Below are 27,598 nucleotides of genomic sequence, written 5' to 3' on the forward strand. Positions count from 1 at the left end.
CACTGTTTACAATAGCTAGGACATGGACACATCCTAGATACCCATCAGCAGATGAATGGATAAGAAAGCTGTGGTACATATACACCATAGAATATTACTCAGCCATTAAAAAGAATGCATTTGAATCAGTTCTAATGAGGTGGATGAAACTGGAACCTACTACACAGAGTGAAGTAAGTCAGAAAGAAAAACATTAATACAGTATATTAACACATATATATGGAATTTAGAAAAGTGGTAATGATGACCCTATATGCGAGACAGGAAAAGACAAACAGATGTAAAGAACAGACTTTTGGACTCTCTGGGAGAAGGTGAGGGTTGGATGATTTGAGAGAATAGCATTGAAACATGTATATTTCCATAGGTGAAATAGACCACCAGTCCAGGTTTGATGCATGAGATAGGGCACTCAGGGCTGGTGCACTGGGATGACTGGTGCACTGGGGTAAACCTGAGGGATGGGATAGGGGGGAGGTGGGAGGGGGGTTCAGGATGGGGACACATGTACACCCATGGCTGATTCATGTCAATGTATGGCAAAAACCACTACAATACTGTAAAGTAATTAGCCCCCAATTAAAATATTAATTAATTAAAAATAAATAAATGAACTTTAAAAAATAAAGAGTTAGTATTGCCCTGATTTCAAGGTCATTAATCTTTCCTTCAGCAGTGTCCAATTATTTTGATCCCACCCAAAGTATGGTAGATATATTTGTATGAGATATATCCTTCATTCCTAGATCTAATTAATTATCTTTTTAAGACATGTGCTATATCTTTAAATATCATCTTTTCTATCTCAAAAGACATGCTTGAGTTTTTCTCTACCTTTTTAACTACATGAGATATAGTCAGAATAACTTTTAAATGCCACATCCAGTAATTATATCAGTGCTATGTTTACATTTTTTTAAACATCTGCTTTCTTTTTTCAGCTTTATTAAGTATTTGGGTAAACTCCGGGAGTTGGTGATAGACAGGGAGGCCTGGCATGCTGCAGTCCATGGGGTTGCAAAGAGTCTAACACAACTGAACTGAACTGAACTGAACTGAACTGAACAACTAAAAATATAAATATTTAGGTTGTACAAATTGGCTTTTTTCAGGTGTATAATCTGTTGGTTTTATGTGACCTCTTAAAATCATTCCCTCCAATCTTCTTGGATGATGCCTTCCCAGGCCCCAGTTAGTTTCTTCATGTACCTGCAGTGATAAGTACTCATTTGAAAGTGCAGGGCTGTCGCTTTAGATCTCCAGAGTTCTTTTCTTCTGCTGCTTCCTCCTCTCTGGATTTCGACTTGAAAACTAGCTGCCTTGTTCTCCCTGGCCTCTCAACTCCATCCCCTAAACCCTTTTCAAATGGGTTCCCTCTCCCTATTTTATTACCTGGAAACTCACTCAAGGAGGTAAGCTGGGAAAACTACAGGGCTCACTTCATTAATTTCTCATCTCCCAGGGATCATTGGCCTCTCTTGCTCAATGTTCAACATCTGAAAAAATGGTATTTCACATTTTAGGGGGGGCTATTTTTAGTGCTTCAGGTAGAAGGGCAAATATGGTCCCTGTTACTCCTTCTTGGTTAGAAACAGAAATGTAACTCCTCCCCACCTATCTGTCCCCTACAAAAGAAATATTTTTTGTATATTCCAGTGTGGAGGCAATGGAGTAAAGCTGAGAAAGAGAGGTAGATAATGTTGGACAGAGAGAAGAAACAGAGTGACAGCAAACGAGAGGGAGAGAGATCGTGGGGTATTTTCTGCTTATATCCCTAAGTAGCCAGAGTAAATAGGCCTAGACTTACAATTCAGTAATGGGCATTGCTCAATACAGTTGAAATCACAAGTAAATTTAGACTGACTGAAGTCAGAATCTAGCCAGAATAAACATCAAAAACTTACTGTATCAAATAATCCCTGATTGCATCAAAGTGATAAATCTAACATATTAGATGACAGACAGGTGGTCTTTTGGATGTGCAAAAAAGAACATTAAAATAATAATTATTATAAGTATATTAAATAAACTATGCCTATTTCATAGAAGAGAAAATTAGACTTGAATGTTTAAAAACAACCTAATACCACTCAGCATTTATATGAAAACCAAATTTGAATTCTTTACTCCAGATCCCAAGTACACTGTTCTTTCCCTACACCACAACTCTGATCAATTATAGAAAAACATAACCAATCATCTTATACATATTTGTCCTAAAACTCACATCATCTACACTTAGGGCTCAACTTCCATCTCTGTGCAAAGGACTTTTAGATATATAGCTTTAGTCCTGATTTCTCTTCTGGATTTTACTAATCTGTCTTCTTCTTTACTAATATGACTAAACACTGCTTCTCACTTTGTTCACAAACCCTTTTATTTATCGTAATCTGTTCCAATGTCTGTTTAATACAGAGGCATTCTATGTGTTGACTTTAAAAGGAATTGATTATTTCTTATACAGGATAAACCATTAACATTGACTTCCAATCCCTCCATTTCATTGTATTTAAAAAGAAAAGAGTAATGCTATCCCATCCTAATATTAAATGTATTAAAATAACCAAATAACCAAGTATTAGTCATAAACAATAAAAGAATGAGAAAACCACAATTATCTACAATTTGTACTACTAAAGTTTATTCAAATCAGGCAGATAAAACCACAATACTAATACTGATAATACTTTCAGAAGCCTTAAGACACCTTCACGAACTAAAGAAAATTAAAGAAAGTGTTAGTCGCTTAAGTCATGTCTGACTCTTTGCAGCCTCCTGAACTGTAGCCCACCAGGTTCCTTTGTCCCTGGGATTCTCCAGGCAAGAAACTGGGGCGGGTTGCCATTTTCTTCTCCAGAGGATCTTCCCAACCTAGGGATCCAACTCACAGCTCTTAAGGCATAATCATATGCTTACAGATCTTGGTGAAGTCAGTTGCAGAAATGTACCCACTTGGAGATATTAGGCCCAAGGACAGATAACTGAAAACTTAAAAGCAATACAAACTTTAATTTGGAAGAGTCCATATAGAAATAGGGCTTTTGAAGATTGGATAATTTTTATCTCTTCATCCACAGATCAGATACACCCTAGTCTTACAAAGACAGTAAAAGCCTAATCTTTGAATGAAGTCAGATGAATGAATATGACTAGTTGAAATTAATTATTGCCTTAATTTCATCACTGTGATAGCTGTTACTTATATATACTTATGATTGTTTGTTCTTCAGTCATTCAGTCATGTCTGACTCTTTGCGAAACTGTGGACTGCAGCACACCAGGCTTCCCTGTTCTTCACCATCTCCCAGAGCTTGCTCAAACTCATGTCCTTTGAGTCAATGATGTCATCCAACCATCTTGTCCTCTGTTATCCCCTTCTCCTCTTGCCTTCAATCTTTCCTAGAATCAGGGTCTTCTCTAATCAGTCAGATCTTCGCATCAGGTGGCCAAAGTATTGGAGCTTCAGGCTCAGCATCAGTCCTTCCAATGAAAATTCAGGGTTGATTTCCTTTAGGATTGACTAGTTTGATCTCCTTGCAGTCCAAGGGACTCTCAGAGTCTTCTCCAACATCACAATTCAAAAGCATCAGTTCTTTGGCACTCAACCTTCTTTATGGTCCAACTCTCACATCCATACATGACTACTGGAAAAACAATAGCTTTGACTACATGGACTTTGTTGGCAAAGTAATGCCTCTGCTTCTTAATATGCTGTCTAAGTTTGCCATAGCTTTTCTTCCAAGGAGTAAGCTTCTTTTAATTTTATGACTGTAGTCACCATCTGCAATGATTTTGGAGCCCAAGAAAACAAAGTTTGCCACTGCTTCCATTCTTTCCCCATCTATTTGCTATGAAGTAATGGGACCAGATGCCATGGACTGTAGTATTCCAGACTTCCCTGTCCTTCACTATCTCCTGGAGTTTACTCAAACTTATGCCCATTGAGTCAGTGATGCCATCCAGTCATCTCATCCCGTCACTCCCTTCTCCTCTTTCCCTCAGTCTTTCCTAGTATCAGGGTCTTTTCCAATAAATCAGTTCTTCACATAGAATGGCTCTTCACTTCAGCTTCAGCATCAGTCCTTCCAGTGAACACAAGGTTGATATCTTTTAGGATTGACTAGCTAGATCTCTTTGCAGCCCAAGGCACTCTCAAGAGTCTTTTCCAGCACCACATTATGAAAGCATCAATTCTTTGGCACTCAGCCTTCTTTATGTTCCAGCTCTTATATCCATACATGGCAATTGGAAAAAGCATAGCTTTGACTATACAGACCTTTGTCAGCAAAGTGATGTCTCTGCTTTTTATTATGCTGTCTAGGTTGGTCATAATTTTTCTTCTGAGGAGCAACCATCTTTTAATTTTGTGGCTACAGTCATTGTCTGCAGTGATTTTAGAGGCCAAGAAAATAAAATCTATCATTGTTTCCACTTTTTTCCCATGTATTTGCCATGAAGTGATAGGACCAGATGACATGATCTTAGCTATTTGAAGACTGAGTTTTAAGCCAGCTATTTCACTCTCCTCCTTCACCTTCATCAAGAGGTTCTTTAGTTTCTTTTCACTTTCTGCCATTAGAGTGGCATCTTCTACATATTTGAGGTTGTTGACATTTATCCCAATAATCTTGACCCCAGCTTGTGATTCATCCAGCCCTGGATCTCTCGCAAGGTACTCTGCATATAAGTTAAATAAGCAGAATAGAAATATACAGCCCTGACATATTCCTTTCCCAATTTTGAACCAGTCTATTATTCCATGTCCCATTCTAACTGTTGCTTCTTGACCTGCATACAGGTTTCTCAGGAGGCAGGTAAGGTAGTCTGGTGTTCCCATCTCTTAAAGAATTTTCCACAGGTTACTGTGATCCACGTAGTCAAAGGCTTTAGCATTGTCAATGAAGCTTTCTCTGTGATCCAAAGGATGTTGGCAATTTGATCTCTGGTTCCTCTGCCTTTTCTAAAGTCAACTTATACGTCGGGAAGTTATCAGTTAATGTACTGTTGAAACCTAGCTTGAATGATTTTCAGCCTTGAGAGCATGCAAAATGAGGGCAATGTACAGTAAGTTTGTACAGTGCAAGTACACAGTGCTTGTACAAGTGCAAGTACAGTGTTTGTGCAGTAGTTTGAACATTGCTTGGCATTGCCCTTTGGGATTGGAACGAAAACTGACCTTTTCCAATCCTGTGGCCATTGCTGAGTTTTCCAAACTTGTTGGCATAATAAGCGCAGCTCTTTAACAGCATTATCTTTTAGGATTTGAAATAGCTCAGTGGTAATTCCATCACCTCCACTAGCTTTGGTCATCATAATGCTTCCTAAGGTCCACTTGACTTCACACTCCAGGATGTCTGGCTCCAGATGAGTGAGCACACCATTGTGGTTATCCAGGTCATTAAGATATTTTTTGTACAATTCTGTGTATTCTTGACACATCTCCTTAAAGTCTTCTGCTTCTGTTAGGTCCTTGCCACTTCCCTTCTTTATTGTACCCATCTTTCCATGAAAAGTTCCCACGGTATCTTCAATTTTTTTGAAAAGCCTTTCTCATTCTATTGTTTTCCTCTATTAACAATGCTGAACAAGAGGTTAAACTAGTTTGAGAAGGCTGCCATAACAAAACATTACAGATTGAATGTCTTAAAAAAAACAAATTTATTTGCTTACAGTTCTGGAAGCTTGAAGTCTAACATGTTGGAGGGTTTGATTTCTTCTAATGCCTTTCCTTAACTTATAGATAGTCACCTTCTCACTATGTCTTTTCCTCTATGGGTGAGCGTCACTAGTGTATTTATGTGCATCTAAATGTTCTTTTCTTATAAAGACACAACTCAGATTGCATAAGGACCTACACTAATGGCCTCATTTTAATTTAACCACCTTTTAAAAGGCCATTTCTCTAAATCCAGATACATTCTAAGGTACTAGGCATTGCAGGGAGGAGGGAAATGGGGGTTAGACTTTCAACATAAGCTTTTTGAAGAAATACAATTCAATGCATTTCTATATACTAGCAATAAAATATCTGAGAAAGCATAAATGAAACAATCCCATTTACAATGTCATCACAGATAATAAAATACTTAGGAATTAATTTTGCCATGGAAGTGAAATTATAAGACTTTGAGGAAATCAAAGATCTGAAGAAGACACGAATCCCAAAGATAGTTCAATTTTTATATGAGAAGAATTAATATTGTTAAAATATCCATACTACCCAAGTCATCTATACATTCGATGCAATGTCTATCAAAATTCTAGTGACATTTTTCACAGAATTAGAAAAAATCTTGAAATTTGTATGGGATCATAAGAAATTCCAAATAGAGGAATCCTGAGACAAAAGAACAAAACTGAAGGCATTCCTGGGGGCAAACTATATTACAAAACTCTAGCAATCAAAAGAGCATGGTACTGGCATAAAAATAGACACATAGACCAATGGAACAAAAGAAAGAGCCCAGAAATGAACCCCACTTATACAGTCAAAACATATTTGACAAGGGAGCCAAAACTACTCCATAAGAAAAGTATAGTCTCTTCAATAAACTCTGTTGGGAAACTAGAAAGCTATATGCAGTAAAAGTAAATTGTACCCTCATCTTCCACCACTCACAAAAGTAACTCAAAATAAATCAAAGACTTAAATATAATACCTGAAATTATAAAATCCTGGAAGAAAACATAAGGAAACATTTTCTTGACATTGGTCCTGGCGATCAGGTTTGCATATGCCACCAAGAGCACAAGGAACATGAGCAAAAATGAACCAGTGGGACCACGTCAACCCGGATAGCTTCTGCACAGACAAAGGGCAACAGAATACAACACAGCCTATGTATGACAGACACAGCGATGCACCAGAAAAGTGGTTAACATCCAAAATAGATAAAGAAATCACACACCTCAATAACATAAACAGTCCAGTCAAAAAGTGGGCAGAGGAACCGAACAGACATTGCCCAAAGAAGATATACAACTGACCAACAAGTACATGAAAAGATGCTCAACACTTAATTTTCAAGGAAATGCAAATCAAAACCACGATCAGAGAGCACTTCGCATTAGTCAGAATGGCTGTCATCAGAAAGACAAGAGCAAGCAAGTGCTGGTAAGGATTTGGAGAAGAAGAAAGGCCTATGCACTGTTGATGTTTCTATAAATTGCTTCAGCCACCAGGAAAATAGTATGAAAATCTCTCAAAAAATTAAAAATAAAACTACTATATGATCTATAAAGCCCACTCCTGGGTATACATCCAAAGAAAATGAAACCAGGATATCAAAAAGATACCTGTACTTGCTTGTTTATTATAGCATTATTCACAATAGCCAAGGTATGGTAGCAATCTATGTGTCTGTCAAAGTGGTGAATGATAAAGAAAATATGGTATATACAAACAATGAAACAATAATCAGACGTGAGAAAGAAGGAAATCCTGCCTTGTGAAACAACATGAATGGAGGACTCTGAGAGCATTATGGTAAATGAGATGTCAGACAAAGAATGACAAAGTATCTGATATCACTTACATGTGGAATCTAAAAGTGCTGAATTTACAGAAACAGAAAGTAGAATGGTGGTTAACAGAGGCTAAAGGAACTGGGGAGATGCTGGTCTAAGTGTATAAACTTACAAGATGAATACATTCTGGGAATCTAATGCACAGCATTGTTATTATAGTTAACAAAACTGTCTTTACACATAAAGGTTTCTAAAAGACTAGGTCTTAAAAGTTCTTACCATCAAAAAATAATAATAGGATGTGATAAAATTGTTAGCTAATGTTATAAATACCACCTCTACATTTGTGTAATAGGAATAATTGGACTAACTCATTGTAGTATTCTAAGAAACACATTTGCTAATTGAAAGTACTATGCAAATGAAAACAATGTTTTCAAATAATGCCACCCCTCCCCCACCAAATCACTAATACTTAATTAAAGACTTTTTTTCTGTTTAGGTCTTAAAATCCTCAAATGTTGCAGTAATGTAGACAGTGATACATGTTTCGTATTTGAGTTGCATTACAACAAGAATATGCTAATTATATGATATAATTGGATCTAACTCCATTCCCCCTGGAGTTTGGGAAAGTTTTTAATCCTCCATGTTTACATTCTTAATTTCATTTTCTTTCAAATATTGAACCCCTCCCTGACTTACCACAAAAGCTTATAAATTGCCTTGGAAGGCTAATGGTTGGTCTTTTGGAGGATGTTTCTGGAGTTCAAAATGTAAAAAAGCAGTTAGACAACCACAAAGTCCCCAAGAATCTCTGAGTTATTTTACATATTTTTTCCTAAGCTTAAACTAGAAACTCTGGACTTTAGAGGGAAAATATTTTTAATAGATTCATCTATCAGTTTTACCTGACGAATAATCTATTGGTAAGTCAAAACTTGAAGAAAGTAATTACAGCACCCTGATTATTATCTAATGCTTACCAATATCTCCTCTCTTTATCCTGAATATTATACATAAAACTGAAAGCATTTTTTGAGTCTGTAAAGCAAATCTGCAATTAAGGAAGAAGACTGATCTCAAACCAAGGAAAGGAAATCATTCCTCAGGCTCAGAGGTACATAAATGATAAAATGTTCCATATTCACCTGCTGTAAATACTGTTTCTCAGATTTCGGTAAGATATCAATTTTATATACTTAACTTACATCTAATTTCTCATCTTTCAAGTTTTCATCATTTAGTGTCATAATGTTCCATGCTATATTTTAGACCATTAATGGGTAATTTTCACATCAAAGATCTGAGGGTATGATTTGGCTGCCTTTAAAGAAGAGAAAAAATACTCCAAATCATTTTCAAATCTAGATATTCTAAAATAAAATACAGTGTTCTTTGCTACATCTGCCTCTTCAAAAACACTTCTTCCTCTCCCGCCCTCCCCACAGCAAATAGAATGAGAACATTAGATTCCTCTAATTAGTGATCTTAGAGACATTATTGAGAAACAGGTGTTATCTGAAATTTTCTTTAACATCTAAGCAATCTGAATGCTAGTATTAGACCTATAATCTGCCAAAAATAGTAACCTGTCCTAAATGTATGGAACTGCAAAGCAATCATTTTACCATCTTTAGCTGTTGCTATGACCACCATATTTAAAAATATGTTTTTAAAAGCTTTTATACCTGAGATACCGTATCACCTAAATGATTATATTCAAAATAAGTATTGATTCAAATTATGACAAACAATATGATTCCTATATCTAAACCTGTATGTATAAATAAACACAAACCACCTCTTCCATGAACACTGTCTGGAAGCTCCTTGGGACAGAATAACAACATCAGTACCTCTTAATCAAATGCCCCTGAGCTCCAGAGTTAACTTTGACTACAGAGAGTAAATTATGTAGAAGCAAAAGTCCACCATAGGCCCTCTATCTCTTGTTTTGATTACTACTGGTCTGGATTACTCTACTAACTTTGTATAACACAAACGTGACAGGGAAAAAAGCATTTATTCCATCTATTCCTACACTGTGCTAAATGCTATGTAATTTATAGGAGAGATTTGGCTCAATGGAGCAAATAAATCTGTGGTTGTCATATTATTCATATGCCCATTATTCTGTTTATATTCCAAGTTTTACTTGACTTAGCCTCTCTCCAATTGCCATTAAAACTAATAAAATTAACACAGCACACTTCCCCTGTCTGAGATAACACACTGTTTGGAAAGAGAGTGACCTTTAAAACCAGTCAACACTTGCTTCCTACACACAATTAATTAGGCACAGAACAGAGTAAGTAATTTACCTTCACTCTGAGTAAGTAATTTACCTTCACTCAGAATTGCTTTCTTTGTTTCTAAAATGAAAAGTCAAGAGCTTAGGAAAATGCCTTGTAAGGTTCAAAATTGTAACCTTGAAAGAAAACAGTAAGTTGTTTAACATATACTAAAATATTTGTATGAAGAATTCTCCTTCAGTCTTGAGAGAAATAGATGGTTGTAATGACTTCATTTGCTCCCCACCAATCCTTATTATATTCTGTGGTACAAAAAGCCATTGCTACACATATGTTGAATGAATTAATGTTGGATATTACATTTAGTTTCCAAAGTGCTTTCATTATATCTCTGGATTCATTCACGGAATGTATGAATAAGCTTGTGATAACAGATGAGTAAACCTAGATTCTGAAAAGTAGTGCAGCCCTCTCCTCCAGAGCATGTGAAACATAGAATTTGGAATTCAGTTTTCTAAGAATATAATTTAAGGTCACATTTTCTTTGAATTACAACTAATTATGACATCCTAAGTCTTCTTAGTGAGCAATGCAAAGAAACACAGGAAAACATAAGAATGGGAAAGATTACATATCTCTTCAAGAAAATTAGAGATACCAAGGGAACATTTCATGGAAAGATGGGCACAATAAAGGACAGAAATGGAAAGGACCTAACAGAAGCAGAAGAGATTAAGAAGAGGTGACAAGAATATACAGAAAAACTGTACAAAAACATCTTAATGAACTGAGTAACCACAACAGGGTGGTCACGCACGTGGAGCCAGACATCCTGGAATGTGAAGTCAGTGGGCCTTAGGAAGCATCACCATGAACAAAGCTACTGTAGGTGATGGAATTATAACTGAGCTACTTTAAATCCTAAAAGATGATGGTGTGAAAGTGCTGCACTCATTATGCCAACAAATTTGGAAAACTCAGCAGGGCCCACAGGACTGGAAAAGGTCAGTTTTCACTCCAATCCCAAAGGACACTGCCAAAGGATGTTCAAACTACTGTACAATTGCACTCATTTCACATGCTAACAAGATAAGGCTCAAAATCATTCAAACTAGGTTTCAACAGTACATGAACCGAGAACTTCCAGATGTACAAGTTGTATTTAGAAAAGACAGAGGAACCAGAGATCAAATTGCCAACACTCGTTGGATCATAGAAAAAGCAGGGGAATTTTTAAAAAATCCACTTCGGCTTCACTGACTATACTAAAGCCTTTGACTGTGTGGATCACAATAAACTGAGGAAAATTCTGAAAGAGATGGGAATACCAGACCACCTTACCTGCCTCCTGAGAAACCTGTATGCAGGTCAAGATGCAGCAGTTAGAACTGGACATGCAACAAAGGACTGGGTCAAAATTGGGAAAGGAGTACGTCAAGGCTATTTATGGTCACCTTGTTTATTTAACTTATATGTAGAGTACACTATGTGAAATGCAGGGCTGGATGAAGCTCAAGCTGGAATCAAGAATGCTGGGAGAAAAATATCAACAACCTCAGATATGCAAATGATACCACCCTAATGGCAAAAAGTGAAGAGTAACTAAAGAGCTTCTTGATGAGGGTGAAAAGGAGAGTGAAGAAGATGGCTTAAAACTCAATATTCAAAAAACGAAGATCACAGCATCCAGTCCCATCACTTCAAGGCAAATAGATTGGGAGAAAGTGGAAACAGTGGTAGATTTCATTTTCTTGGGCTCCAAAATCACTGCAGATAGTGACTGTAGCCACAAAATTAAAAGACACTTGCTCCTTGGAAGGAAAGTTATGACAAACCTACACAGCGTATTAAACCTAGACAGTGTATCATTTTGTCAACAAAGGTCCATCTCATCAAAGCTATGATTCTTCCAGTAGTCATGTATGGATTTGAGAACTGGACCATAAAGAAGGCTGAGCGCAGAAGAATTGATGCTTTCGAAATGTGGTGCTGGAAAAGACTCTTGAGAGTCCCTCGGACTGCAAGGAGATCAAACCAGTCAATTCTAAAGGAAGACAACCCTGAATAATCATTTGAAGGATTGATGTTAAAGCTAAAACTCCAATACTTTGGCCACCTGATGTGAAGAGTCATTAGAAAAGACCCTGATGCTGGGAAAGATTGAGCGCAGAGGAAGGGGACGACAGAGGATAAGATGGTTAGCTGGCATCACTGACTCGATGGACGTCAGTTTGAGCAAACTCAGGGAGATAGTGAAGGTGAGGGAGACCTGACATGCTGCAGTGCATGGGGTCACAAAGAGTCAGACAGGACTTAGCAACAGAACAACAACAGTTATGACCGTAGGAAAGGTCAAATGTTTCTTAAGTTCCTACTCTATTCCATAAACTTAGCACGTGTGATAATAGATAAATTTGGACCAAGCTGCTCCATTATACAGGTGAGCACACAGCTGCTGAGAGAAGCTTAAAAATCTAAGTATAATGTCACAGAGCTCATAAGAGATATAACCAGATTTTTTTAAGCTCATGTACACTTGGCTACTATTGCTTATAATGTTCAACACATCCTAGGGAATATGGAGAATAACTGAAGACAAAATGAATATGTTCTTCTTCACCCAGTTGGCAATAGCTCTATAAAGTTATTACTTCTATTCTGTGTGTAACTCCAAATGAGTCAGGTTCTCTAAAAGCTGGAGGAGGAGCCAATGACTGCCCTCAAAAACAATGTTTACAGACCCACCAAGCACAGTTCAATATTGGTGAGAAAAGTACATGACCCTGAACAATGTCTCTATGCTAACCTTTTTCTGTATTTTCATCTTAATATTCCCTTGGTCAAAATTCCAAAGCTTCCCAATTGTCTGGAGAATGAATTATATTTGATGAATACTATATTTAATGTACTTTACAAACTGGCAAATCTTTGTTCCTCTTTTTCTTTATTTTTCTGACTATTGCACCCCTATACATTGTTTTCTTTTCCAGAAGCCCCACTGATGCATTTTTATCTCAACCCATTACCTAAAACTATTCTTCCTCACCTCATCAAGGTCAAACTCAATTGATGCAATGAAATATTGCCCTAGAGCTCTCTCACATGATCTCCCCTTCTTTGAAGTCCCCTGCATTGGCAGGCAGATTCTTTACCACTGGACCACCAAGTCCCTCCAAAGTTATACTTGATTTAAAATTTGCTGGATGAGCACTGCCTCTCATTGACCCTGGAAACATCCTTTCATTCTTCAATGCTGACCAACCAATCTATGACTGATTTTTTTTAAACTAAATTAAAAATTATTTGCCATATCTTGTCTAACTAAGCTTTAAGCTGTTTTTCAAATGCCTTATGTTTTCTCCCAATCCATTACATGTTGTTTTTATGGTGTCAGAACTCAATTTTCCTTTTCTTTGATATTTAACTCAGCTTTCTTTTTCTTTTACATATATGAGAGTTCCTTCTATTAAACTATATTATTGATCAGAGTTCCTTCATATGTGTATGCCTTATGTTGCTCTTTATGATTTTACATGTGTTTTTGTTCTGCTTTAAAACTTAGGTTTTAGTTAATCATGCTCTTCTGTATTTTTTCTTTTATGTGTACATTACTTTCCTCAGTCTTTAAAAAGTCACCTACATTCTCCTATAACCACTGATTCCACTATCATTTTCTTCCCAAAAAATGAATGAACCCTTGTAAAATATATATTTAAATTTGATGTATAAATTTTACCATGCTACTAATCACAACTTTGCTTATTTTTTTCAACACTTTACAAGGATCTATTTATGTTGCTACATTGACATCTAGTTCATTTGCTCCTCACTTACATAAACTGTTCCATAATGCATGCTCACATATGACAGACTCATTCCTCAGATGATGAAGGTACCAAAGATGCTGCCAAACTGCTTTTGCCAGAAAAAAACACAAGGATAAACATCCTCATGATTATCTCCTTACAGCCATGGGCAGGAACTTACCTGAGCCATATTCCCAGGACAGGAATGACTGGGTCCTGTCCAACTTTAATACACCCATAGCATTTTCCAGTATATCAGTGTACACTCCCAGCAGAGTTCTACCTGCCCACATACTTGCCAACATTTGATACATATACTTTTTTAAAGAAAATGAATATTTCATGGATATTTCAATGAGAATTTTTCTGATATGGAACATTTAGTAATCATTTTTCAGGTTTTCCAAGTTTTAGAATCTTTCCATGTACTTGTCAACCCTTCTGTGAATCACTAATTGATATCCTTTGATCAATTTTCTATTAGTTTAAGTTTCTACATTTTAGAAGTTTTTCCTCCACCAAAAGTTCCCAAGATTTTCTATACTCTCTATTAATTTAATAATTCTTCACATGTAAGTTGTAAATATATTTGATTTCCAACTGTACATATGATAATCCAAGGATCAAATTTTTTTTTCCATATATAAAGACATTTTCTTGACATGACCAAATGAATTATCACTTCCCCACTGTTTTAGTATGACAATTTCACAATATTCCACATTCCAGTAAAACAATGTGTCTATATTTGAGATCTCTTTTCTTTTCTACCAGACTATTTAAATGTTCCTGAACCATTATCATAAGACTTTTGTCACTGTGGCTTTGTTGGAGTGTTTTAAATATGGATTTCCCCCTTCCTTTTCTTTTATAAAATTGTGTGCAAGTTGTACAATTTTATTCCTCCATATACATTTTAGAACAGGTATTCATATACCTCAAAAAAAATCCAGCTAAAATTAGAATGCATTTAATTGAATGTGTAGACTAATTTGGGGGAAAATTGAAGCCTTATATTTTTATCCCATTTCTTAACATACCATACTTTTGAATTACTCCTGTTTTGCTATGCTATTTAACTTTTAATGATTTCTGTAAAGCCCTTGCAGCTGTAAAACTAGGCATCCTTATCTTAATCCAGATCTCAATTAGAATGTATAACCTGTCTCCACTAATTATTAGTGAATAGTAATTTCCTATAGATTTTTAATGTAGTTTCAAGATTAGGAAGTAACCTTCTGTTTGTGAACTTCAACTAGTTTATATGAAAATTATCAATTGATCTTCACCAAATTTATTTTGTGCTTCTCTTGAGATAACTGCTTTTTATTTATTTTTGTTTAATTTTTTTAATTGAAGTATAGTCGATTTAAAATGTGTGCCAACCTCTGCTGCACAGCACAGTAACTCAGTTATACACACACACACATTCTTCTTTATATTCTTATTCATTATAGTTTATCACAGGGTATTGAATATAGTTCCTTATACTATACAGTAGGACCTTGTTTTTCCACCCTATGTACCATAGTTTACAACTGCTAACCCCAAACTCTGACACCTTCCCTCCCCCCACCCTCCTTCCCTTTCGCAACCACAGTCTGTTCTCTACGTCAGTGAGTCTCTTTCTGTTTTGTATATAGGTTCATTTGTGCTATAGTTTAGATTTCATGTATAAGTGATATCACATGGTGTTTCGTCTTTCTCTTTCTGACTTACCTTGATTAGTACAGTAATCTCTAGTTGCATCCATGTTGCTGCAAATAACATTCCTTTGTTCTTTATATGGCTGAGTGGTATTATATTGTACACATGGATCACATCTTCTTTACCTACTCGTCTGTTGATGGGCATTTAGGTTGTTTCCATGTTTTAGCTATTGTGACTAGTGCTGCCATGAACATACAGGTGCACGTATCTTTTTTAATTACAGTATTGCCCAGGTATACATCTGGGAGTGGGATTGCTGGATCATACGGAAATTCTATTTTTAGTTTTCTGAGGAACATCCACACAGTTTTCCATAGTAGCTGCACCAACTTACATTCCCACCAACTTTAAGAGAGTTCCCTTTTCTCCACATCCTCTCCAGCATTTGTTATTTGTATACTTTTTAACGAAGGCCACTTGACCGGTGTGAGGTGGGTACTTCATTGTAGTTTTGATTTGTGTTTCTCTCTAATAATTAAGGATGTTGAGCATCCTTTCATGTGCCTACTGACCATATCTGTGTCCTTTGGAGAAATATTTATTAAGGTCTTGTGACCATTTTTCAGTTGTCTTGTTTGCCTTTTGTTGTTGAGTTGTATGAGCTGTTTCTACACTTTGGAGAATAAGCTCTTATCTGTTGCATCATTTGCAAATATTTTCTCCCATTCCTTAGGTTGTCTTTTCATTTTTTCTATGGTTTTCTTTGCTTTTTATTTTCTTTCATCTACTGATATTATGATTTACAGGTGATGTTTAACAAAAGTCTAAGGAAGAACAATCCATATGCCATAAAATAACAGTCCTTCCTTGGATTGTTATGAATACAAACTTTTAGAAATATATCTGGCATAAGGTAATCAATACATATATTATTATTTTATAATTATTGTTGCTAATAAAATTACTTAAAATGCAGGTTATTAAAATTATCTATTATTTATTGCATTGGTGGTTTTCAAACTATGTCCTTTGGAATCCTATAAAAATCAAATTAAAGGAGGAACAGTGAATAAGACCCTGAAGAGGTATTGCTTTTCTCTTCCCTCCAAACCAGTGTAACTTATATCAGAGAAACTCTCTTTTATTTGCTTTGTATATTATCCTTCTTATAAATATTATTTGTGAAAAAAATGATGGTTGTATATCACTAATATTTAAATGTATTTTGAATAAAAGCATTGTTACTTGAGTTGATTCCTTAAGTGACAGTTCTTGCATAGGTAAAAATAAATTATGTGAGGCCTACAATATACAATATTATAATTCTCTATTCGGAATAAAAATGGCTTCCTAAATATATTCATTTATTTTCTATTTAAAAAAGAAAAAACAGTGACTGGAACACATAATTCCTCAGTATACTGAGGGAGTTAAGATACTGTAGTGATACACAGACATGTCTCCTCCCTGAGGCCACTGTCCTCATGGGGCAGTTTGCAATGACTAACTACCACCAGATGATACTGAGCTCTAAAAAGAGACTTAGTCACACAGGACTGGATTAGGAGTTTGATGAGCCCTAGACATTTTTGCCTTCATGGACCCTTTCTTCTATAAAATAAGATTAAACCTTACATCTTACATCTATGTTGTTATTAATGTAGACATACTAAGTGCCAATTAGTCACTCAGTTGTATCTGACTCTTTGTGATCCCATGGACTGTAGCCTACCAGGCTTATCTGTCCATGGGATTTCCCAGGCAAGAATACTGGAGTAGGTTGCCATTTCCTTCTCCAGGAAATCTACCCAACCCAGGGATCAAGGCCATGGCTCCTACCTTGGTAGGTGAATTCATTACCATTGAGCCACCAATTGGTAACTAATAATCATCTCCATTGACAAGCAAAGAAGAGAGAGAAGAGGGTACTCTGGTACACTCTAGTAAAATGGAGAATGTGCTTCAAACCTAATGAGTCAGTTATACCTGAGCTCGATAATGAAAATGAATTTAATGTTTTCAAATGCTACAATTTTTTTAACACAAGCTGAAAATAATTTTACAGCTTATATCCTACCTTTAAAACATTCATTTTTAAAATGTAATTCAAATTTACAAATTCAAAAAACACAGCACAGGAACTACTTGCATATAAGTTTTATCTGCCTGCTGCATCCAGATCACTGATACTAAATCAATGTGTTAAGAAGTAGAACCACTAGAAAGGGCAATAAACTGGCTTGAGATTCAAGCATCCTACAATCAAAAAGTGTTCCCTCTTAACTCTGAGAAAATTAGCTTAGGATTCCTGCTCTAGTGGTCAAGGTTTAGAGTAAGAAATTATCCCAGAGTTACCTTATTGCTTTCAAGTACAGAACTATAGTAACAAAGGGCTTTCCTGGTGGCTCAGTCGGCAAAGAAACCACCTGCAATGCAGGAGACCCAGGTTCATTTCCTGGGTCAGGAAGATCCCCTGGAGAAGAGAATGGTAACCCATTACAGTATTCTTACCTGGAGAATCCCATGGATAGAGGAGCCTGGTGAGCTACAGACAACGGGGTCACAAGGAGCTGCACACAACTGAGCAACTAACACTTTCATAATAAAGAATATGATTCTTAAAACAGATTCTTGGAGACACTGTATTAACAAATATCCATTGTATTATCCATAGAGCGCTGTTGGAGAAAGGATATACACAATATGGGAAGAACCAACGATTCCATGTTGAGAGAATTTGTCCTGACTGGGCTTTCTGCTCACCCAGAGCTCCAGACAGTTTTCTTTGTGTTAGTTCTGTGTATGTACTTGATGATCCTGCTGGGAAATGGAGTCCTTATCTCTGTAATCATCTGTGATTCTCATTTGCACACCCCCATGTATTTCTTCCTCTGTAATCTTTCCTTCCTGGACATTTGCTATACAAGCTCCTCTGTCCCATTAATTCTTGACAGTTTTCTTACAGTAAGGAAAAGGGTTTCCTTTTCTGGATGCATGGTACAAATGTTTCTCTCTTTTGCCATGGGAGCCACAGAGTGTATACTTCTAGGCATGATGGCACTTGACCGCTATGTGGCCATCTGCTACCCACTGAGATACCCTGTCATCATGAGAAAAAGTGCTTATGTGCCCATGGCAGCTGGATCCTGGGCTGCAGGTATTGTTGACTCAGTGGTGCAGACATCTCTTGCAATGCAATTACCATTCTGTGCTGACAATGTAATTAACCATTTCGTTTGTGAAATTCTGGCTATCCTAAAATTGGCCTGTGCTGATATTTCAATTAATGTGATCAGCATGGCAGGGTCAAATCTGATGGTTCTAGTTATTCCATTGCTAGTAATTTCCATCTCTTACATTTTCATTGTTGCCACTATTCTAAGAATCCCTTCCACTGAAGGAAAACATAAGGCCTTCTCCACCTGCTCAGCCCATCTTACAGTGGTGATTGTATTCTTTGTAACAATCTTCTTCATGTATGCTAAGCCCAAATCTAAAAGCTCCGCTGGTACAGATAATCAAGACATCATTGATGCCCTCATCTCTCTCCTCTATGGAGTGATGACCCCCATGCTCAATCCTCTCATCTATAGTCTGAGGAATAAGGATGTAAAGATTGCTGTGAGGAACATGCTGGGTAGAAAAAACTTCTCTGATGGAATATGAGTAATGGTTTATACTATGTAACTCAGAATTCAAAGCTGCTGAAGACACAAAATTCAAATAGAGAATATTACCATGTGAAAACAATTTCATAAAGCGTCATTCAAAACTGTAAGATATTGTAAACAGTGCTACAAGATCACTGAATTGCAACTGTTGCTTCAGGCCATGCTTTTCTCCAGATATATGATGAGGAACGTGATGGCAAGATCATTCAGTTTCAGTTCAGTCACCGACTCTTTGCAACCCCATGGACTGCAGCACACCCGGCTTCCCTGGCCATCACCAACTCCCAGAGCTTGCTCAAACTGATGCCCATTGAGTCAGTGATGCCATCCAACCATCTCATCTTCTGTCATCCCCTTCTCCTTCTGCCTTCAATCTTTCCCAACATCAGGGTCTTTTCCAATGAGTCAGTTCTTCCCACCAGGTAGCCAAAATATCGGAGTTTCAACTTCATCATCAGTCAAATATTCAAGACTGATTTCCTTTAGGATTGACTGGTTTGATCTGCTTGCAATACAAGGGACTTTTAAAGTCTTCTCCAACACCACAGTTCAAAAGCATCAATTCTTCAGCTCTCAATGGAATATTACCCAGCCATTAAAAAGAGTGAAATAATGCCATTTGCAGTAACATAAACAGACCTAAAGATGGTCATACTGAGTGAAGTAAGTCAGACAGCAAAAGTGAAATATTGTATAATATTACCTATATATGGAATATAAAAGTGATACAACTGAACTCCTTTATAAAATGGAGAGTCACAGACTTACAGAACAAACATGGTTACTGAAGGGTGGTGTGTAGGAATATTTAAGGAGTTTGAGAATTACACTACTGTATTTAAAGTCATTAACCAACAAATACATTCAACATATCACACGAAACTCTGCTAAATATTATGTAAAAAGTAAATGGGAAAAGAATTTGAAGATGAATAGGTACATGTAAATGTTTGACTGAACCACTTTGCTGAACACCTGACAATACTATAACATTGCTAATCAACTATACTCCAATACAAATTAAAAGCTTAAAATATATGATAAAATATATATTTATGACATATAAATATATGATATATCTTGGTTGCCAAAATATGTCTTGGTTACTGTTGTCACTTTTAGTTACTTTTTCATTTCTAATTGCAGAAATTAAACATGCTTGTGGCTTTTCAGAAAACTATTATGGAAATGCAAAATATTGAAAATCTCTTAGGAAGCCCCAGGAAAACATAATCACTCTTAAATATTTAGAAACTAATAAAGACACATGCATATTACCATATGTGAAATGGATGACCAATCCAAGTTTGATGCATGAAACAGGGCACACAAAGCTGGTACACTGGGACAACGCAGAGGGATGGGATAGGGAAGGAGGTGGGAGGGGGTTCGGGATGGGGAACACATGTACAACCATGGCTGATTCATGTCAATGAATGGCAGAAACCACCACAATAGTGTAAAGTAATTAGCCTCCAATTAAAATAAATTAATTAAAAAGAAAATAATAATAAAGACAAAAGGTGTTTTAAAAGATACTTTGTAACCTAAAATAAGTACACAGCCAATTATTCAAAATCACTATGAATTAGTACATATATCATATATTTATTCTTATATTGTTCATTATTTATAATTTCTCTCCACCAACACATAAAGCTCTTCATGATGAGCAGGAACTTTTTATTATCCTATAATATCAAAAAGATCTAGTAGAGGACATGACATATAATGGATGCTCAATAAATTTTTTTTAAAAAAATAAAATTAACCACATCATGTATAAACACTGAAATTTGTATCTGCCATATCTGAGTTAACAATGGTTTTTCAAAAAAATATCTGATTCAATATAATATTTTATGAATTAACTATATTAACATTTTTCCCGTCATGGATCACAATCTTCTCATGGTGAAGGGGCTTGTGTAACTCAATGAAGCTATGAGCCATGCCATGCAGGGTCACCCAAGATGGACAGGCAAGAGTGGAGAATTCTAACAAAACATAGTTCACTGGAGGAGAGAATGATAAATCACTCCAGTATTCTTGCTGCAAGAATCCCATGAATGTGAACAATATGAAAAGGCAAAAAGAAGACACAGGAAGATAAGCCTCCCAGGTCAGAAAGTGTCCAATATGCTACTGGCAAAGAGCAGAGGACAATTACTAATAGCTTCAGAAAGAATAAAACAGGGCAAACCGGAAATGATGCTCAGCTGTGGAAGTGTCTAGTGGTGAAAGTAAATTCTGAACAATATAAAGAACAATATTGCATAGGAACCTGTAACGTTAGGTCCGTGAAATCAAGCTAAATTAGAGGTAGTCAAGCAGGAGATGGTAAGAGTGAACATCAACATCTTAGGAATCAGTGACCTAAAATGGGCAGGAATGGGTGAATTTACTTCAGAATACCATTATATTTACTGTGTGCAAGAATCCCTTAGAAGAAATGGAGTAGCCCTCAGAGTCAACAAGAGAGTTTGAAATTCAGTACTTGGGTGCAATCTCAAAAATGACAGAATGATCTAGGTTTGTTTTTAAGACAAACATTTCACCAAAATAGTAATCCAAGACTATGCCTAAACTACTGATGCCAAAGAAGCTGAAGTTGACCAGCTCCATGAAGACCCACAAAGACCTTCTAGAACTAACACCAAAAAAAGATATCCTTTTCATTATAGGGGATTGGAATGCAGAGGTAGGAAGTCAAGAGATATTTGGAATAACAGTGAAGTTTGATCTTGAGCTCCTTATTGCAAAATTGAATTCAATTTCTTAAGTTGAAGAAAGTAGGGAAAACCACAAGGCCATTCAGATAAGACCTAAATCAAATTCCTTATGATTATACAGTAGAGGTGACAAATAGATTCAAGAGATTAGATCTGGTAGACAGAGTGCCATAAGAACAGTGGATGGAGGCTCCTAACTAAAGGAGGCAATGAACACCATCCCAAAAAAAGAAATGCAAGAAGGCAAAGTGGTTGTCTGAGGAGGCTTTACACATAACTGAAGAAAGAAAAGAAGCAAAAAGAAAGGGATAAAGGGAAAGATACACCCAACTGAATGCAGAGTTCCAGAAAATAGAAAGGAGAGAAGGCCTTCTTCAGTGAAAAATGAAAAGAAGTAGAGGAAACAATAGGATAGCAAAGATTAGAGATCTCTTCAAGAAAACTGGAGGTATCAAGGGAACATTTCATGCAAGGATGGGCATGATAAAGGACAAAAATGGTAAGGACCTAACAGAAGAAGAGATTAAGAAGAGTTGGCAAGAATACACAGAAGTACTATACAAAAAATTCTTAATGACCGGGATAACCATGATAGTGTGGTTACTCACCTAGAAACAGACATCCTGGAGCGTGAAGTCAAGTGGATCTTAGGAACCATTACTATGACCAAAGTTTGTGGAGGTTACGCAATTCCAACTGAGCTATTTCAAATCCTAAAAGATCATGCTGTTAAAGTGCTGCAGTCAATATGCCCGCGAATTTAGAAAATAGCAGTGGCCATAGGACTGGAAAGGGTGTTTTCATTCAAACCCCAAAGAAGGACAGGGCCAAAGAATTTTCAAACTACTGGACAACTGTGTTCATTTCACATGCTAGTAAGGTCATGCTCAAAATCCTTCAAGCTAGGCTTCAGCAGTACGTGAACCGAGAACTTCCAGATGTACAAGCTGGGTTTAGGAAAAGCAGAAAAACCAAAGATCAAATTGGTAACATACTTTGGATCATATAGAAAGGAAGGGAATTCTATAAAAACATCTACTTCTGCTTCACTGACTATGCTAAAGCCTTTAACTGTGTGGATCACAACAAACTGTGGGAAATTCCTAAAGAGATGGGAATACCAGACCACCTTACCTGCCTCCTCGGAAACCTGTATGCAGGTCAAGAAGCAACAGTAAGAACAGGACGTGGAACAATGAACTGGCTCAAAATTGGGAAAGTTGTAAGGCAAGGCTGTATTTTATCACCCTGTTTATTTAATTTACATTCAGAGTGCATCATGTGAAATGCCAGGCTGGATTAATCACAAGCTGGAATCAAGATTGCTGAGAAAAATATCAACAACTTCAGATATGCAGAAGATATCACTCTAATGGCAGAAAGTGAAGAGGAACTAAAGAGCCTCTTGATGAGGGTGAAAGAGAAGAGTGGAAAAGCTGACTTAAAACTCAACATTCAGAAAACTAAGATAACGGCATCTGGTCCAATCATTTCATGGCAAATAGATGGGGGAAAGTGGAAGCAGTGGCAGATTTTATTTTCTTGGGCTCCAAAATCACTGTGGTCAGTGACTGCAGCCATGAAATTAAAAGAATCCTTGGAAGGAAAGTTATGACAAACCTGGACAGTGCATTAAAAAGCAAAAATATCACTTTGCTAGCCACAGTCTGTATAGTCAAAGCTACTATTTTTCCAGTGGTCATGTAGAGATGTGAGGGTTGGACCATAAAGAAGGCTGCACAACCAAGAATTAATACTTTTGAATTGTGGTGCTGGAGAATACTCTTGAGAGTCCCTTGGACTGCAAGACAAACCAGTCATTTCTAAAGGAAGTCAACCCTGAATATTCATTGGAAGCACTGATGCTGAAGCTAAAGCCTCAATACTTTGGCCACCTGATGCAAAGCACTGACTCATTGGAAAAGACCCTGATGCTGGGAAATATTGAAGAAAGAAAGAGAAGGGGATGACAGAGAATGAGATTGTTGGATGGCACCATCGACTCAATAGACAAAAATTTGGGCAAATTCAAGGATATAGTGAAGGACAGGGAAGTCTGGTGTGGTGGAGTCCACAGAGTTGCAAAGAGTCGAACATGACTTAGCGACTGAACAACAACAACAATATTAACATTTTATCATACGATCTCCCTTAATATAATAAATTACCTTTTTTTTTTTAAAGTGATGTGTATCATAAAGGAGAGGGAGAGGCTTTGTTTATCAGCTACCATAACTTTTCCGGGTTTGGAACATAATGAGATTAAGGTAAAAGAGTCCCCTAGTAATGCACCCTAAGTTTTAACCCAATAAAAACAGAAGTGACATTGTAGCAGGGAATTCCCTTCAAACTTTGAAAAGAGATCAGATCATAATGAAGACATCTCATCTCTGCATTGGATCACACAGTTTCTAAGTGGCTGGAGAACTAAACATAACTGGTAACCAACAGCAATTTTGCTAAGAGGATAAGAAGTGGCAAGCTATTCAACATATTGAAGAGCTACAAAGTTTCTGGTGTTGGAGGGTAAGCAGAGCTCCACTTGAGACAATTTCTATTGCCTGAAGTATGCAGCCATTGGAGCAGTGCCAATGTTAGCAATGGAAACCCCATTTCTGTTGAAGGAATTGAGTCAGATAGGTCAATAGAAGAAAGCATTCTTTTCTTCCAACCTGTTGAAGAGTCGATGAGAACTGAAATATAGAACACACATCAAAAGTAAAAGACTATAACTACTTCTAAATTATAAAAGCAGGGCCTTAACATTTTCCTTTCTTGATAACACATAATTATTATTTTTCATAAGACTAAATAAATCAATTCATGTTTAGCACTAAATATTGCCTAGAACACCCTAACATCCAATAAACATCAGTGATTTTTTTTATTAATGCTCAGTGTATTTTAATAGGTCATAAAACTTTGAATAGGCACAAAATTATCATTCTTACATTTTTACAGAGTAATTTTGATGATATTATATTATTGTCTCTCAGCTTCAAATCCACTTTTCTTTATGAGTTTCAGCTGAGACACTGAAAACCACATTTCTTCTTTGCTAGCTAGCATCTATCAAATTCTTCCAAAAGAATTGCTAGAGAGAGAATTAAAGGTTTGATGAGGATAAGGGACTTGACCCTTTGTATTAGCTTTCTGCTCATGTTAGCATCACTCTGCTTATGGTTCTTCACCAATATAATGGCAAATTCTTAGCTGCTTCCAGTATTGGCTTCAGATTTTATTTCTTCTTTTCTATAAGCCAAGAAAAGTGGCTTCAAGAAAATAGCACTTCTACCAGTGCTATTCCTCAGAGCTTTGAATCTGTCACTGAGATTTCACTTCTGGTATATAAATAGCCATGCTAAGTCTTTACTTTGTCTTGAAGTATCTTTAAAATGATAAAATATCCAATTCTATGCTTGAGAATTATAGTGAATCAGCTGGAGCATAAATAGATAACTAGCAGGAAGCTGCTGTCTAACACATGGAGCCCAGCTTGGTGCTCTATGACCACCTAGATGCATGGAATTGAGGCGGGGGAGTTGGGGGTTATAAGTGAGGGGATGCATATATATAATGAATACTGCTTCACGAAGATGTATGGCAGAGAACACTACATCATTGTAAAACCATTATTCTCCGATTAAAAAAACAAAAAAATAGATTTTAGATTTGGTCAGATTGTCATTTCCATCTGATCAAATCTATTTGTTTTTTTCATTTCCACAGGGTTCCCTGGTTATTTAGTCGGTAAAGAGTCTGCCTGCAATGTGGGAGATCCGGGTTCAGTCCCTGGGTCGGAAAGATCCCCTGGAGAAGGAAATGGCAACCCACTCCAGTACTCTTGCCTGGAGAATTCCATGGACAGAGGAGCTTGGTAGACTACAGTCCACAGGGTCACAAAGAGTTGGACACAACTGAGTGACTAACACTTTTCATTTCCATACGTAACTGAATAACAAGTACTGGGAAAGACATCTGTATTTCTTCTAAAGTTCCTTCCTTGTGTCTAAAATGTAGATTATAAAAATCTCTATAGTCAAAATGAAATATAATAATTACCATATGATCATACAAAAAGAAAACATCAAGTAGTTCATCAAGTCCTGAAATACATGTAACAAAGAAAAAACTTAGGACCTTGAGAGAAACAAATAAAAAAACATACCTCCTTTCTTTTTTGCAATGCATATCTAGCACTCACCTATTAATTAATTACATGCCAGATACACAGTCTGCCATGTCTACTAATTTGAAAAATTAATGCATAAATAAATGAATGAAAGAAACAATATCAGAAAGGCACATATATTTTCCAAAATAATTTATCAAGATCACATTATTGAATCCTCATGATAACTTTTCAACGACCTACTGTTTCCCCAACTTTACAGAACAGAAACCTGATTCCAGAAATGTAGAAATACCTGAAGCCACAACCAGGATGTGGGAAGTGTTCTATTTGAATAAAATAATTAACAAACCTAACAACACAACTATAATGGGATGCACATTATCCTAAATTACATGTGGAACAGGTATAAAAATTGATACTTTTTTAGCCTGAGAGAAAGAATCTGCTAAATCAGTGAAAAAATAATAAACAGTCCATGTTCTCTCAATGAAACTAAAGGGAATTAACTAAATAAAAACTCTACAACCTAAGATAAACAAACTTATAAATGACAAATGAGTAGCAGTGATATTCAAAATATTTAATAACTTCTATGGCAAGTGAAGCAACTTCTCATTCCAAACTATCAGAATGAGTACCTGCCATAATCAGTGTTAAATGCTAATAAAATTAGCAGTTTAGGGTTCAGTTCAGTTGCTCAGTCATGTCCGACTCTTTGCGACCCCATAAATGGCAGCATGCCCGGCCTCCCTATCCATCACCAACTCCCGGAGTTTATTCAAACCCATGTCCGTTGAGTTGGTGATGCCATCCAACCATCTCATCCTCTGTTGTCCCCTTCTCCTCCTGCCTTCAATCCTTCCCCGCATCAGGGTCTTTTCCAATGAGTCAATCTTCACATCAGGTGGCCAAAGTATTGGGAGTTTCAACTTCAACAACAGTCCTTCCAATGAAGGTGTTCCAATGAACACCCAGGACTGATCTCTTTTAGGATGAACTGGTTGGATCTCCTTGCAGTCCAAGGGACTCTCAAGAGTCTTCTCCAACACCACAGTTCAAAAGCATCAATTCTTTGGTGCTCACATCCATAAATGACCACTAGAAAAACCATAGGACCTTTGTTGGCAAAGTAATGTCTCTGCTTTTTAATATGCTGTCTAGGTGGGTCATAACTTTCCTCCCAAGGAGTAAGTGTCTTTTAATTTCATGGCTGCAATCACCATCTGCAGTGATTTTTAGAGCCCAAAAAAATAAAGTCTGACACTATTTCCCCATCTACTTCCCATGAAGTGATGGGACCAGATAGATGCCATGATCTTAGTTTTCTGAATGTTGGGCTTTAAACCAACTTTTTCACTCTCCTCTTCCACTTTCATCAAGAGGCTTTTTAATTTCTCTTCACTTTCTGCCATAAGGGTGGTGTCATCTGCATATCTGAGGTTATTGATATTTCTTCCACCAATCTTGATTCCAGCTTGTGCTTCTTCCAGCCCAGTGTTTATCATGATGTACTCTGCATAGAGGTTAAATAAGCAGGGTGACAATATACAGCCTTGACATACTCCTTTTCCTATTGGGAACCAGTCTGTTGTTCCATGTCCAGTTCTAACTGTTGCTTCCTGACCTGCATATAGGTTTCCCAAGAGGCAGGTCAGATGGTCTGGTATTCCCATCTCTTTCAGAATTTTCCACAGTTTATTGTGATCCACACAGTCAAAGTCCAGTTGTATCTAAATCAGGAGAATTGATCCAAAGATGTTAGAGACCAAGAAAGTTAAAATATCCTAACTGGATTTAACCTCGTAATTTCTCCAAAGCCCTTAACTGGATATATCTGTGACAGATTAAGGAGACAATATGATCAAGTCCTTGGTGATTA

The 27,598-nt window shown here is 36.7% G+C and overlaps 1 protein-coding gene across 1 annotated transcript; it reads left to right on the forward strand.

Annotated features, from left to right (window-relative positions):
* The first annotated feature begins 17,884 nt into the window (after positions 1 to 17,884).
* On the forward strand, positions 17,885 to 18,847 carry LOC136176679 (olfactory receptor 13C8). Its single transcript, XM_065947163.1, has one exon. It carries the CDS (start codon positions 17,885 to 17,887, stop codon positions 18,845 to 18,847), a length of 963 nt encoding a protein of 320 aa, XP_065803235.1.
* Positions 18,848 to 27,598: the final 8,751 nt, after the last annotated feature.

Source organism: Muntiacus reevesi, chromosome 10 (genome assembly GCF_963930625.1).
Source record: "Muntiacus reevesi chromosome 10, mMunRee1.1, whole genome shotgun sequence".
Taxonomy (NCBI): Eukaryota; Metazoa; Chordata; class Mammalia; order Artiodactyla; family Cervidae; genus Muntiacus; species Muntiacus reevesi.

Excerpts from the sequence above, each read along its gene's own strand:
- LOC136176679 (XM_065947163.1), top strand. The coding sequence starts at position 17,885 with ATGGGAAGAACCAACGATTCCATGTTGAGAGAATTTGTCCTGACTGGG.